The following is a 15148-nucleotide window of genomic DNA, read 5'->3' on the forward strand; positions in this document are numbered from 1 at the left end:
CCTGTTCTTTTCCTCCTCTTTCATATCCCCTCCAATGCTGTAATATAGTTCCAAAAAAATTTTTTATTTACCTGTAGGCAGACTGTCACCAGGTTCTGTCTATAGTACCCCCATCCACCTCCTCATCTTTATCTCTTTGAGATTTCTGCCTTTATCCTATCTCCTTGAATAGATTTAGAAAACGGGCTCCTGGGACAGCCAGGTGGTGCAGTAGATAGATCACTGGCCCTGAAGTCAGGAGGACCTGAGTTCAAAATTGACCTCAGACAATTACTAGCTGTGTGATCCTGGGCAAATCACTTAATTCCAATTGCTCCCCCCCCCAAAAAAAGTAGTCTCTTACTGCTCTTTCTCTTGCCACTCTGTTACTGTTGCTGTCCTTAACTGCTACATTTATTCACTCCTGCATTTCTATTGTTTGGGGTATTGAAGAAACAAATAATATCTTCAGTTCTGGTTTTCTTTCTAAAAATGTTTCAAACTCTTCTTTACAATTGAATAGCCATGTTCTTTCCTGTATGGTTAAACTCAGATTTGCAGAATAGGTCACCCTGGGCTGCATCCTTAACTCCATTACTCTTTAGAATGCATTTTTCCATTCCCTCCTTTTTCTAGTGGGGGAAGAATAGTCTTGGGTTCTTTAACATGTCCTTTCCTTTGTATTTGAAGGTTTTTTTTCTTATTGCTTGTAGAATTTATTGTTTCTGAATTGAACTGTTAAATTTAACCACTATGTGTCTTAGAGTTTTCATCCTTGGTTTTTTTGTTTTGGTTTGGTTTTTTTATGGGAGTGATCTATGAATGGTTTCAATTGGAATCTCACTGCCTATGTTCAGAAGTTCCAGGCAGTTTTCTTCTATTATTTCCTTCATTACAGTGTTAAGATTTTTTTGTCCTGTCATGATCTTCTGGAAAATCTATGATCCTCAGTTTGTCTCTATACATCCTGTCTTTGAGGTAAGTATGCTTTGCTTGCATAGTGAGCATATTTTCTTTTAAAGTTATTGTTTTTTTTTCTAGTCTTCTACATTGTCCTTCACTTCTGTGCATTTGCATGTCCATTCTATTGTTCTCCCTTTTGTTTCTTTGGAGGTGCTTATGCCTCTGAGTGTGGTTTCCTTGGCAGTTGAATATACAAGTACTTCAGCCTCCTCCCACATTCAGGGTTGTAGATCTGTGCTCCAACTGATTTTTGGGTGGTCAGACCTGGGCCCAGTCAGATGCTGTGCTTTTTCCCTCAGGTTTGATGGAGTGCTACACAGCCTCTTTCCCCCCACCCACAACCACACACATACATATGAATATGGTGGCCTGTCTTACTCCCTCTGTTCCTCAGTTCTCTGGCCCGGAGCCAACAGTTCAGAGCTTTGCAGCACTGGCTCTTCCAGATTGCAGCCCTGGCTATCAAAGCCTAAGTCAGCTTCTGCAGCCTAGAACTGAGGTCTCCACGGCACCGGAAAGAGGGAAGAGAAACTGGGGTATGAGGGTGGGTATCATTGTAAGTCTGTGTTTTATGTCCCTGGGCCTGCTAGTGCAGCCTTCTTGGCCAATAGCATGGGAAGTGAGGTAGAGGTGCTGAGTGAACACAGGTTGAGTAAGTATCAGTTCGTGGGATTTTGAGGGGCATTTTAAACCTTCTTTTGGAATTTTGGTGGGCCATAACATGGAGACAGTTGAAATTGTTTATCTTTGGTTCATGATTTCTGTTTTGCAGGTATTTGCAGGGTCAGGGGGGTTAGAGGAAATATCTAGTCCTCCATCTTGCTGCTCACATGACCTCAAAACATCTCCCCATGCCTTTACACTAATTACACTAAGAGATTACACTAATGAGCCACCTCTTTGGCATTAGTCTTAACTCCTCACTCTCCCTTATCTCGCATATCCAATAATAAGTTGCCAGATTTTACTGTTTCTACCTCTACAATGCATCTGGCATCCCATCCCTTCTCTCTCTAGTCACAAAACCACCACCCTCAGCATCTCTCACTTGGCATGTTGCAGTGGCCTCCTGTTTTCTCTTCTCTACCTCCCCCAATCAATCCTCCACACAGCTACCAAAGTGATTTTACTTAAGGACAGCTCTGAACAAGTCACTTTTTTATTGAGTAAACTAAAGTGGCTCCCTATTACCTTTAGGATCAAATTTTTAAAATCCTTTGACTTTTGATGTCCTTCACAACTAGGCCCCAACCTTTTCAACCTTATTATATATTATTTTTATTCCTACTCTGTATAGTTCAACCAAAATGGAATTCTTTCTGTTCTCACCCATGACATTTCATTTCTCATCTTTGCACTATCTCATATCTGAAATATCCCTCCTTACCTCTACCTCAATATCTTCCTCCCAGACCTTTAGAGCTCAAGTACCACCTTTTACAAGAAGCCTTTCCTGATGCCCCTCCTGATAGTGTTTTCCTTCATTAGGGACTTGTACTGAACTATCTATTTGTTTTGTATGTACTCACGTTATACTTTGTATATATTTATGTTATTCTTTGTATATACTTCTCTGTGTACCTCTTAGCTTGCCAGATAGAATGTAAGATCCCTGAGAATAGAGATTGTTTCTTTTTTTTGTCTTTATGTTCCTACTATCTAGCAAAATATCTGGCACATAGTAAGTGTTTAATAAATGCTTATTGATTGATCAACTTGAACAATACCAAGGGAGTATATTCAGGAAAACTCCTACAGCAAATTCAGCATATCTACATCATACTTAGGAAATCCACACTCAAAATGATAGTGACTAATGAATTTGAGACACAAATTTAGTTCCTTCGTACTTTTCAACACAATAAATCTCTACAGATGAGGAGAGAGAGAGCTTTTTTCTATCTCTTCCCTATGAGTAGCCAGATCAGAATACAAAGAGAAAACTATATCCAATGAAAGCTCAGAAGCTTCCAACTAAGAACTATCACTCTTTTACCCATGTTGCTGGAGAGAAGAAATCACCTTTCTCTAGAAGATCATCAGACTAAGAAGGAAAAGAATTCTGCCCAGTTAAACAAAGACAGAATTAAAACAGAAGCTTTTGATAGCTTCCATCAGTTCTATTTCACAAAGAAAATAGCCAAATGAAAGAGAAAATTAACTTTAAAAACTGTCCTTGTTTGAAGAAGGGCGCAGGGTAGCTGCTTGGGCTCTTTCTGCAGCAAAAGACTGATTGAGCTCAGGTTTCAAAACTACTAAGTGATTTTCCTCTACCTCACCAACACAAAGACTTTTGCTATGATTAGATCAAAGAAACCTTTGTGTTTTAGCTGCTTTTGTTGTTGTTTAATCTTTTCATTCATTGCTGTCTATGATGAAGCAAATCTTTTGATATGTAACAGCCTAGGGACTTCCTTTTTAAAAATTCTATCTATACCATAGGGTTTGCTCCCTCACTTGTCATGTACAGGTCCGGCAATGGCTTACTGCACATGATCAGGCTGATCCCATAGGAAGATTATTTTGACAGATTATAGAGAATGGGATGTGGGGGAGGGAAGGTTGGGAATAGAAAAACCAATCAAAATGCTCAGTGTTACAAGAGAAGTGAGAAGTGATGAGAGCCTGAAGTAGGGTGGCTGGTGGCCATGTGAACTGAGAGGGGGATGGTATGTGAGAAATATTGTTGAAATAGAATAGACAAAGCTTGATTGGAAATAGCTGATAAAGGTCAGGAAAGAGTCAAGGATAACTCCAAAGTTACAAACTTGGGTGACTAGAGAATGATTGTTACTTTGAAAGAAATAGGGAAACTTGTAGGAGAAGTAACTCTAGGTGAGGAAGATGGATATTGTTTTGGACCCATTGGGTTTGAAATACCACTGGAGATGTCCAGTAAGCATCAGGGAATGCAGGACTGGAGCTCAGGAGACAGAGCTAGATATATGGACTTGGGAGCCATCTGTATAAGATTGATAACTGAACCCAGAAAAGTCAAGGGCAGACCTGTCTGGGGCTTCGGGGGGGAGTCCTAGGATATAGTTCTGAAAGGACCCTAGAAATCATCTGGTTAGAAGAGACTACAGAACATGAATGTTGGGAGAGAATAAGCTTTCTTTCCCCCACTCTCCCCTCATCGGGCTGTGCCTAAGGATTTCCAAGTCCTGTGGCAGTAATGTATTCCCAAGCAGGGCTACTACTTAATCTAGTCACACTGACCCCCTCCCTAACTCTCACCCTGAGGTCCTAACCTACAGGCAAAGTCATACTCAACATTCCTTTGGCATAGCCCTTCACTCACTACTTAAGACCAGTTGCAAACCAGCTGCCCTAGAGTGCAGAGTTGGCATTCATCAGCTTGTCTAGGGTAATAGAAATCTTTGCTCCTCCTTTTGACCAGTGAGAAGTAAGAGAGGGTGGCGAGGGAAGGTAGTGTGTGAGACATCCAGCGCAGGAATTGCTGCAAACCACTTGGCTGAGTGGAAAAGATTGAGACATGTACTTACTGGAGCTGTTGCTGGTAATGCTGCAGTTACCACCCCTATCTATCCAAAATTCACAGCAGTCAGAGACCAAGATTGCCATGGGGAAAGTGATCCTTTCTGCCCTGGAGAAAGCCACCTCCTATTTGGAAATGAGGTACAGGGAATTTAATCTGGACTCATTGGTTGGATTTTTGATGCTAAAAGGTAAAGTTACTTTTTCTTATACACAGGTTAGCTAGCAACTGAAACTGTTTTCACACCTTTCTACTGATGGTCAACTTTGCGGACAGGAGATGATCTGGAATTAGACCTTTGAAATTTGAAACTCAGGAAGGGTACATGCCTTTTGATCATTTGGTGTCCCTGGCCTTGCTTCTTTTAGCTTTTCAAAAATACAAGGAATTTTAAGAAACAAGAAAGAAAAAGTGGGAAACATAGGTCCTTAAAAAATGCTGCAGGCCAACTGGGTAGTCTCTGTGGCTCATTTTCTTTCAGCATTGTACTAACAAGATGGAAAATTTTTAACTATTTGTGTGAAGAACCCAAAATAAGGGCTCCAAGAAGAAAGGAAAGGTTCTCTCATTTAGCAGACTCTGCAGACTACTTATTTGGTCAAGGTCTTTACCAAGAAAGGTAAGAACATGGTAGGAGTTTCTTGACTATGTTTAATGACTTTTATGTGGAGAATGAGGAAGAACAGCAATCCTGAAAACTAGTTCAATTCTCCTTACTCACTTGGGTGTATGTACATAAGTAATGATCTTTTTTCTGCAGCCTCTGGAGGAAAAATGGAGTTGAGTTTTCATACTGCTTCATCCTTCAGCTATCTAGAAATCCTATCCCTCATATTTACAAAAGTCAGTCATAAGCCTCCTACATGTGACTTAATTCATTTTCACAGCAATGTTCTGTGGAAAAGGGGCACTTAATTTTTGGAAGGGAAGAAGGGATTTGCTATAGGGCTGAGCTTCCCTTGCTTCCAGACCTCTTGTCCCTCTTGCCTTCTGACCAATCAGGAGGCTGAATTGTAAAATGGGGTGGGGATTGGTACCTCCTGCCTGGTGGAGAGAACTAGAATAATGGTGAATTTTAGGCAAAGCAGCTTTTGCCTAATAATAAGTTGGAATGAGATTCAGATACATTTCTCTGAATCAGGAGAATCAAAGCACACCTATGAAACAAGATCTGATTCACATCTCTGCCCTGTTCCTTCACAGTACAGCTAAAAGGTGTCCCGGAAAAATGGGCCCATGACTCAGACATGAAAACCCTGACCTTGAGTGTTGAGAAGATAATAAAAAAGTTGACACTAATCATCCCCAAAGTTGAAGCTTTCCTCAAAATTATTGACTTCAAGTACTTAAGAGGTAAGATGGGTGAAGACAGAATTTCTTCAGTAACACAGGATTTGAAAATATTTTTCATTCTAGAGGTTATTTTCTAGACAAACTGGTCTAGCCTCCATGCTTAAATGATCATGAGAAACCTATGGAATTGAGTGGACAAGTAGCCATCCAGCCTCTTGACGCTTTACCAGGAACATAATACTTGCCTGAGAGGCAGTAGTAAAAATCTTCTCCCATCACAATTGCTTCAGATACTAAAATATCCCTCTGGCAACTCCAGAGAGAAATAGGCTTATGTTGGAAGCCCAGCACTGAATAACATATTTAATGGCACCCTAAGTAGACATTCTTATTGTGGTCAGAGCAAGGAACCCTCACTTTCTAATCAAACTGGGACTCCCTGCTTTGTTTTTGTTTTTTAATTAAATTTTTCCTAGTAATGATATTCTCTGGGGCTTAATGTGCCCATTAAGAACCTCTTCCTACTAATAGAATTCTATTTCCTAATTGATTTCAACCCTATATCTTGAAGGGCTGGTGTTTTCCATAAGTCCCAAACTATTTGCCTTCGGGGTGATATTTGAGGGTGCCATGGGAAAAGCATAGGCTCTGGGGGCAGAGGCCTTAAGTTTAAATCCTGACTCTAACAGTGCTTGTGTGATCTTGGAGAAGTCAGTTAACTTCTCTAGGCCTCCATTTCCACATCTGTAAAATTGTGGAGGTTGAACTAGCTGGTCTCTGAGGTAACTGCTATCATAACTCCGGAGTTATGATATTTGATTCTTGTAGACTCTACAATCTTATAAGAAATCTGGGTATGACAGAGGTATGTCTAGAAATCAATGGAACAGAAATCAAATTCTTAAACCAACATATATTGAACTATGTCATTACTGAAGTCCTTTCCAACTCTCAAATTCTATGATTCTGTGAGTAGCCATTGTCAGTCAGGCAAGATTCATTTAAGTGCTTACTATGTGCCAGGTACTGGGCACAGAGCCTTTGTATTGGGGATATAAAAAAGGCAAAAAATGTGCTCTCTGAACCCAAGAGCTAACATTCTAATGGAGGAGAAAATATACAAATAATAATAATATTGGCTAACATTTACATAGTGCCTCCTATGTGTCAGCCATTGTTCTAAATATTGTACAAATATTATCTCATTTGGTCCTAACAACAACCTTGGCAAGTTGGTGCTATTATTATCCCTATTTTATAGATTAGGAAAATAATGCAAACAGAGAGGTTAAGTGACTTGCCTGAGGTTAAAGAACTAATACGTATCTAAGGAGAGATTTGGACTCAAGTCCTCTCGAGTCCAGGCTCAGCACTCTATCCACTGTGCCAACTAGCTGCCCCAATACATACATACAAGATGGGTAAATAGAAGTTAATCTTAGAGAAAAAGGAATGGAGCAAAGGCAGGGAGAGGGAGAAGATAGACCAGAAAAGACATAGATTTGTCAAAAGTTACATAAATTTACTTTTTTTTTTTACTGTGTCACTGATCAAATCTTGCTCTTTCACTCTGACAGAATTCCAAGAAATTCTACAGCCAGAATTTTGGAAGCTCCCTCTTTCATGGAGTAACACAAGCTCCTCCATGATCTATTCTAAGTTTGACAACTCAAATCCTTTTCCAGAAAAATTGAGTGATTCTTGCATGACACTTTTACTAGGAACCAAGTGACTTTTGTCCTTTTTCTTTCTTCCCTGGATAGAAAAGTATTAATAGTCACCCTTCCCATACAAATTCTTCTCACAGTACCTGCTTCCATTTCTATGTGCTATTCAAGTCCATGTCCAGTTCTTTTAATGGCAACAAGGACCTGTGCCAGCATGGCCAGGCCTATAACTCTCTCGAACTTTATTCATTATTTTCCCCATATAACACTCCGGAACTGCTTGCTCCCCAGAAAGAACAGTAAGCCATGCAGTGTCACCAAGGTCTGCATGGAACTCATGACTGCACCTAACCAAAGTGGTGAAGAACTAGTGAAACAGCTCTCCTACTTCCAAATAGCCAAAATGGTAAGTGCCCAGTAGGTCACTTCAGAGGCCCAGAAAGCTGGACAGCAGCACCACATATTGGACAAGTATTTTAATGGCGCTAAAAATCAGAATGACAAATATGTTTTTCCCTTTAGTATGTAGTTTGTTCATATTTTTTCCTTATCTGTAAAGTACCTTAATTGCCTTTTAAGCAGATTCCAGCTTAAAGCATTAACTTATTTACAATTATTTGTATCTTCTCATGTTAGCAAGGATCTCTCCACTACTTTTTGGACTAGCAGAAGGAAAAGAAAAAAAAAGGTGTCTTTGCCTTCTGCTCTTCTGAATCTGACTGATGCTATTGATCCAAAATTAGAGGTGGGGACAGTTGTCAATAACTAAGAGTTCAATGAGGTGTTTTAAATTATTTTTAAAAATTCAAGAACTCAGTTGGCATAATTGGCTGTTTTTATTTGATAAGAATGAAAATAAGTAGGTGAGCGGATGGCATATGGGTCTTTGTACTAATAATCTCTCAGACCCTGCTACAGATATTCTTCCAAAAGGTAAAAAAGGGTTATTCTTAGACAACACTATAGTTCCAGGTACTTATGAAACAATCAGGGAGACTTTTGCAAAAGGAATCTAGGCAAAAAGTTTTACCTTAAGTATAGTGACAATTTAAAAATCCATCTCAAAAATATAACTTTTGCATATAAGAACTGCTACTCATTGCTACTAACAATACTCATTTCAATTCTCTCTGTTTGTCTGATCCCTAGAAAAAATGCTCAGGTGGCCTGTTCCTCCTATCAAAATACTACATGAACATCTTTTGTGCTAACATGATGGAATGGAACTTGAAAACAGAAAAAAATAAATCCTTGTTTCAAAATAAAAGTATCTTCATAATAAATAGTATGAACCTCCTTCCATTCTCCAGATAAGTGCAAATTATCTTCCTTACCCTTAAATGAAGATACACACACACACACACACACACACACACACACACACATACACACATACATTTTGCCTTTGTCACAACCCTGCTCCCCTAAACTACTGAAAGAAAGAGAGAACTTTTAACTGACATGCATCAAAAGCCCTTTGTGTGAGGGATAAAGAAAACCCAAATGTTAGAGGTTCTTTAGCTTGGAAACTCAAATCCCATCAGAATGTTTCATCACACAAAGAATCTATGAATTTCATCCAACATTGACTGAAACCTCTTAATGGGGGAGGGGATGTTAAAATGAAAGTTGAACTAGGCTGTGCCTCTGGTTGCTATAGCAAAGATGTAGTCTTCCCTACCAGCCAAGAGTCCCAGTGGCTCAATAGATTCAGTATTGCTCAGGTTGGTACTGAGCCCTGAGACACAGAAGGCATGTAAATGGGAATAGAGACAGGTTTATGGGAAGAACTGTCAAAGGCGCCCAGCATGTTAGAAAGATGGCTAATTCCATCTTCTTTTCCTTAGTCATGCTCTGTGGATTTTCTGGATACTCAGATTTCTACAAGATCCCTTGGATTAAGACTATTCTCAAATGGCAGAATTCTGAGGAAGGATGCTATTGGAAGATTTGTAAGTAAAGTTGACTGCCTTGGTGGTAGGGAAGTTAAGGAGTTAGAGAAGATAAAATGCTATCTGTCATATTCCATCAAATGAGGTTGTAACATCAAGTTCTTGGATTCCTTAGTAATATCAAGTACCATTTCCTCAAACATTTGATAAGGTGAGATTAAGGATATATGTGAGTGTGTCATGTTAGGGAGGTAGAGCTATTAAGAGTAAGGGAAGCTAGCTGGTGGTTAGTAAGAGCTACAGAGATTTGCATTTAAACACACACAATGAACAATAAACAGAAGGTCTGGAGATAAGGGCTAAAATATGTGAAGCTCACCAAATGGGATCTAGCTGGTTCAAAGGCCAATATTATAGAGAATACACAATGACCTTTGTGGAAGTCAGATATATGAATTATTGACTACATCCCCAAGATATAAATTAGACAGCCTTTGAGACCTAGTTATCAGTTACACTGCCTTCTACCATACTGGTCTCTTCTTTGATTGTTACATTTTTGAAAACCAAGCAGAGAGAATGGCTTCCAGTAAATACAATAAATGACAGTGAGAAGGATTCAGTTACTCCTCTGAAATTCAGAGAAAACAGTAAAGTTATTTCTGTCACCCTCACATCTTGACATCAGAGGTAGTCTTAGTTCCAGGGTGGGAAATGAAATACACAGCTTCTGGATACACAGAGAAGAGGCCTGGGAGGCAGCATAGATAGCTATTACACCTTATATAAGGTAGTCCAAGCTAATTTTTCACAACATCAATGACAAATTATAACCAAACCCCACTGATAAGTCACAAAACTCTGCTCTAATAGTGCTGAGCAAATCACCCATTTATAACATGGTTCCTGTGGAACATTCCTCTTTAATGTTATTTCTCTTAACACTATTTTTATGGAGAATGAATTAAAGGCATTAGGTGGATGTTGGCCTATACTCACTACTTAAAGCAAGAAGTAGGAGGTTTGGCATTAAGTTCTAGTCTCCAGAACTCTTAGAACAAAAGAGCAACAAATTTAAGAAGAACAAGTGATCACTGTGGGTGAGCAACTTTTGAGTCAAAGATTTTATTTGGAGAATTATGATGATGATGATTTACTCATCACAAACTCTTACTGACTGCCAATAGTGCAGTAAGGTCTTCATAAACATTAAATCAGACCCCTGCCTCTATGCCTGGTGTTCATAATCTCTATCCAAGGGACAGATAAGACAAAACATTATGACAAGACAAACACTTTCAGGGAAGCAAGGAACTGAGCTCAAGGCTTTACAATGGAGTTTCTAAGTTGAAATCATTCAAATGGAAGTTGTGAAAGGAGTTGACAACTTGCAAGAATTTTAAGGAAGAGGGAAAACTGTGGGAGAAGCAAAACAATTCTAGAACACAAAGAAGAAGACATCCCTCACATTTATATAGCACTATAAGGTTGTAGGCAGAAAAGGAAGCACATTTTAGAAGTGAAAAAAATACAAGAAGTTTCCCACAAGTCAGGAATGATGGAGATGAGAATAGATGAAGAGAAAGGAATTTGTACACATTCATGATATTCCCTTCTATTTCTTCTCTCACTAGTTGTCATTGGAAACCGGCCATTAATGAGAGGCAATCACCTTGAAGGTAAAATTCTTGAAAACAAATAATATGTATTTGAAGTACATGAAGGAAGACACCTAATCAAATTCTGTACATATCCTCTTCTCATACACATATACATCACATTTCACTATGAAAAAGTATAACTTCTCAGATATATGTATATATATATATATACTCACACATACATATATATATGTATATATACATATATATGTTGCATTTGCTCTTCTGGAAATATACATTTAGACCATATTCTTTAGGGGAAAAGTGGAGGGGAAACCATCTACATCAGTGTTAGGCAGTCCAGAAGACTGAAGGATGAAAGACTTGGGTATGAAAAAGTGGCAAGGATAAGAACAGTTGTGATATCATAGGCCTAATCTAAATATTTGCTGCAATTTCCTATTTCTCTAACAGTTTGATGCAGTGGTTTTTTTTTTTCTTTTCTTAGCTATTCATTTTCAGGTTTCAGCTTCAAGCAGAGGGCAAGGTAGAGCCCTGTTTGCTTGTTTTAGTCAGCATCTCTCTAAGAAAGATTATTGCTTTTAGTAGTCAGAGCAGCTAAAAAAAAGTAAACCAAATCTAGACCTTTTCAAGACCTTAGTCCTTGTTGGCCATCTAGTCCATCCCTATATCAAAGAATCTCTGCTTTAATATACCTGACAAGTGGTCATCTGGCCTGTGCTTAACGACTTCCAAGGAGGGGTGATCCACCAGCTTGTGAGGAAACCCTTTCTACTCTTCAAATTGTGAGGAAGTTTTTCTTCTTGTCAAGCCTACATTTGCCTCTTTGGAATTTCCATCCACTGCTCCTGTTTCTGCCCTCTGGGGCCAAGTAGAACAAGTCTTTTCCCTCCTGCATGTCACAGTCCTTCAAACAGATATGACAGATATCATATCCTCCATCCCAATTCTTTTTTTCTCCAGGCTAGGCATGCTCAGTTCCTTAGGCCTATCCTCATGTGTCATGGAGTTAGGCCCTTCACCATCCTGGTTGGGCTTCTCTGGATACTCTTCAGCTAATCAATGTCCTTCTTAAACTCTGTTACCCAGAGTTGAATACGAATGAGGTCTGAAAAGGGCAGATTCCATGGGGATTCTCACCTCCATATTCCAGAAGCTCTGCCCCTCCTAATGCTGCCCAAGATTGCATTAGCTTTTTGGGCTGCCACATCCTGCTTCTGACTCATATTGAGCTTGCAGTCCACTAAAACATCCAGATCCTCTCCAGAACACCTGCTATCTAACCACATTTTCCCCATATTGTATTGTTGAGGTTGATTTTTTTTTTACCCAAGTATAAAACTTTACATTTATCCTTAACGAATTTCATCGTATTAGATTTAGCTCAATGCTCTAGCCTGCCAACAACCTTTTGGATACCAACTCTACCATCCATCTCACTTTGCTGTCATCTCTAAAATGGTGAATATAGTCTCTATTTCTTTATTGATATCATTAATAAAAATATTAAACAGCATAGGCTTAAGCACAGATCCCTGGAGTAATGCACTAGAAACTTTCTGCTATGGTGACAATGGACCACAGATGTGCTGACAAATGCTTAACAATCAGGTTTTCCAGCCAAAAAAAAATAGATTTATATACCTTTAAGTTTAATCTGCATCATTAACACTTTCTTAAGTCTAAATAATGAACAAAACATACATCCAACCCTGATTTATATTGATTGCTATTTCTGAGTTGTAAATACTTACAATGAAAATTTAACAAATATCTCTTCCAAGTTGGGGAAAATTGTCTCCAGCACACCCTTGCATTAAACTATGTACAAATGGTCTTTGAGTCTACCACCCAGTGAGTTCTGAATCCACCTGATTATATCATTGTCTAATCCATATCACTCCATTCTCTATAAGAATAGTATGAAGTATTTTGACAGAAGTTTTGCTAACCTCCGGGTAAACTAAGTCCATAGCATTCCCCTCATCTACTAATTTCATAATCCTATCAAAAAAGGAAATGAAAATAGCCTGGAATGACCTGCTCTTGACAAAAGCAAACCAGTTTTTTGTCATCCTTTTCTAGAGGTTTTGTAACCCTCTCTTTAGTGATCCATTTGAGAATATTCCCAGGAATCAAGTCAAATTCACTGGGCCAAAGTCTGCAAATTGTATTTTTTTTTCTTTTTTTTAAATTGGGAAAATACTTGTTCTTCTCCAACTATATGGTACATCACCCATTTTCCATAATCTTTCAAATATTACTGACAGTGATGGTGTTCCTTTATAATTTCAGAAATTCATCCTTGAGCACCTCTCATTCCTCCTGGATTAACTTCTCCTGAAGCATTTTTGCTCCACGGAATCTTACCTATCTTTTTTTCTGAACCCTTTGAAAACTGCTTTTTTAAAACCTAGAGTATGTGTCAGACTATGCCTAGATTTCTTCTCCTCTATTACAAACTCTACGATAGAGTGGTGACTTCCCCTAATATTCCCATTGTTTCCACCCCAGCAACTACTTTCTCTCCATTAGGGAAAATAAGATCCAGAATAGAATTTCTCCTTGTGACTCCTCTATCTTTTGAAGGATGAAATTATCAATCAGGAAAGTCAAGAGTTTATTATCTGCTCCTCTTGGCACAGCATGATAGCTCCAGCATATGTCTGGATGATTGAAGCCTTTCATCACTCTGTCATAACTCTGTGCCAGGGTTTGTGATCTATTCCTCCAACTCCTTACCCATTTCCTCTTTACATCCAGATAGACCATAGTGTATTTAAATAACAAAAATTTCTTCCATTTTTCCATCCTTTGACTTCTACTCAAATACTCTCCATCACGCTTTTCCCCTCCAGTTCCTGGATTTCTTCATGTGAGTATATATTATTAATATACAATGCTACCTTTCCTTTACTTCTGTTTCTTTTTAAAAAGGTATATATATTCTTAGCCATAGTCTAGACAAAAGTTTTAACCTACCAAGTCTCATGAATATCTATGAGGTCACATTTACTCTCTTACATCAGAACCCTTAATTTCTTGGTTCTTTTAAACACATAAGTTAATTTAGTATTGTGGAAACAGAAGAAAGGATGTAGGATTGGGATGGAGGAGCAAGACAACTTCCATTTTTTCCATTTCTGCATGAGTCTGGACTCCAGCCTCCTCTTAGTTTATGTAAAATGGGAGAATAGCCTTGGCTCCTAGGGAAATTGTTCCAATGAAAAAACACATGTATGTGACACAGTTGAAGATGAAAAACCCTTCTAAATAAAATGAGACATTACCATATGAAATTAAATGTCCATACCTGAAGCTGAATAAATGAGTGATGACATCAATGTGGAACTATGGTAATCCTCAGCTCTTCCAAGTTGGTAAGAATTGGCTCCAGCACACCCTTGCATTGAACTATTTGCAAATGCTCTTTGAGTCTGCCATCCAGTAAATTCTGAATCCATCTGATTATATTATTGTCTGCTCCATATCATTCCATTCTTTACAAGAATAGTGTGAAATATTTTGTCAAGAGTTTTGCTAAACTCCAGATAAACTAAGTTCATAGCATTGAAACAGCAATGAAAAGCATATCTTATATGTAGCCTAACAAGATTATTTCTCCCTAGGTTGGTGTTCTTCCATAAATATAGCAGCAGCAGTTGCTTCCTTGGGTGGCTTTCTTTACTACTTTACGGATAATTTGCCAACCATCAATAAGCCTCATTAATGCCTTACAACAACCAATTAGTGACTAAAATAGATAACTCTGTACTTGATAACCCTTTTGTAATATGTTCCCTTGGGTCCTGAGTTTGCATATGTTTTGCAAAGTACAGGCAGCAGATTAGAAAAACCTTGTGTTATTTTCTAAATCAAGGCTAGTAAAGATAGAGGAAGGAGCAGAATAACAGTATTAATTGTATCCAGCAAAATGATTCCATGAATGGTCCCCAGGAATAATCAAAGCCAGTTAGATTCAATCAATGTTAAGCACCTTTCATGTGCAGATATCTGTGGTAGGTGCTAGGAGAGATACAAGGATGAATAAGCATGGCATGTCTCACACATCTTACACTGAAAATTTCTTTTCTTATCTCCTAATATAATACCCTTGGTAAAGTAAATTTCAGTCATCCCATGCCAGAAAATTCTGAAGCTGGGGATTCTTAGACTCTACAAATCCCCACCTATCACAGACCAGAAGATATTGCATATGGTTGGTAAATAGGT

General features: G+C 38.6%; 1 protein-coding gene across 1 annotated transcript; it reads left to right on the forward strand.

Annotated features, from left to right (window-relative positions):
• The first annotated feature begins 4438 nt into the window (after positions 1 to 4438).
• On the forward strand, positions 4439 to 13794 carry LOC114025861 (UPF0764 protein C16orf89-like). Its single transcript, XM_027839382.1, has 5 exons — positions 4439 to 4631; positions 5645 to 5794; positions 7312 to 7462; positions 7693 to 7807; positions 13774 to 13794. The coding sequence occupies exons 1-5, from the start codon at positions 4439 to 4441 to the stop codon at positions 13792 to 13794; spliced, it is 630 nt and encodes a 209-aa protein (XP_027695183.1).
• The last annotated feature ends 1354 nt before the right edge of the window (positions 13795 to 15148 follow it).

Source organism: Vombatus ursinus, unplaced genomic scaffold (genome assembly GCF_900497805.2).
Source record: "Vombatus ursinus unplaced genomic scaffold, bare-nosed wombat genome assembly UNPS02014832.1, whole genome shotgun sequence".
Taxonomy (NCBI): domain Eukaryota; kingdom Metazoa; phylum Chordata; class Mammalia; order Diprotodontia; family Vombatidae; genus Vombatus; species Vombatus ursinus.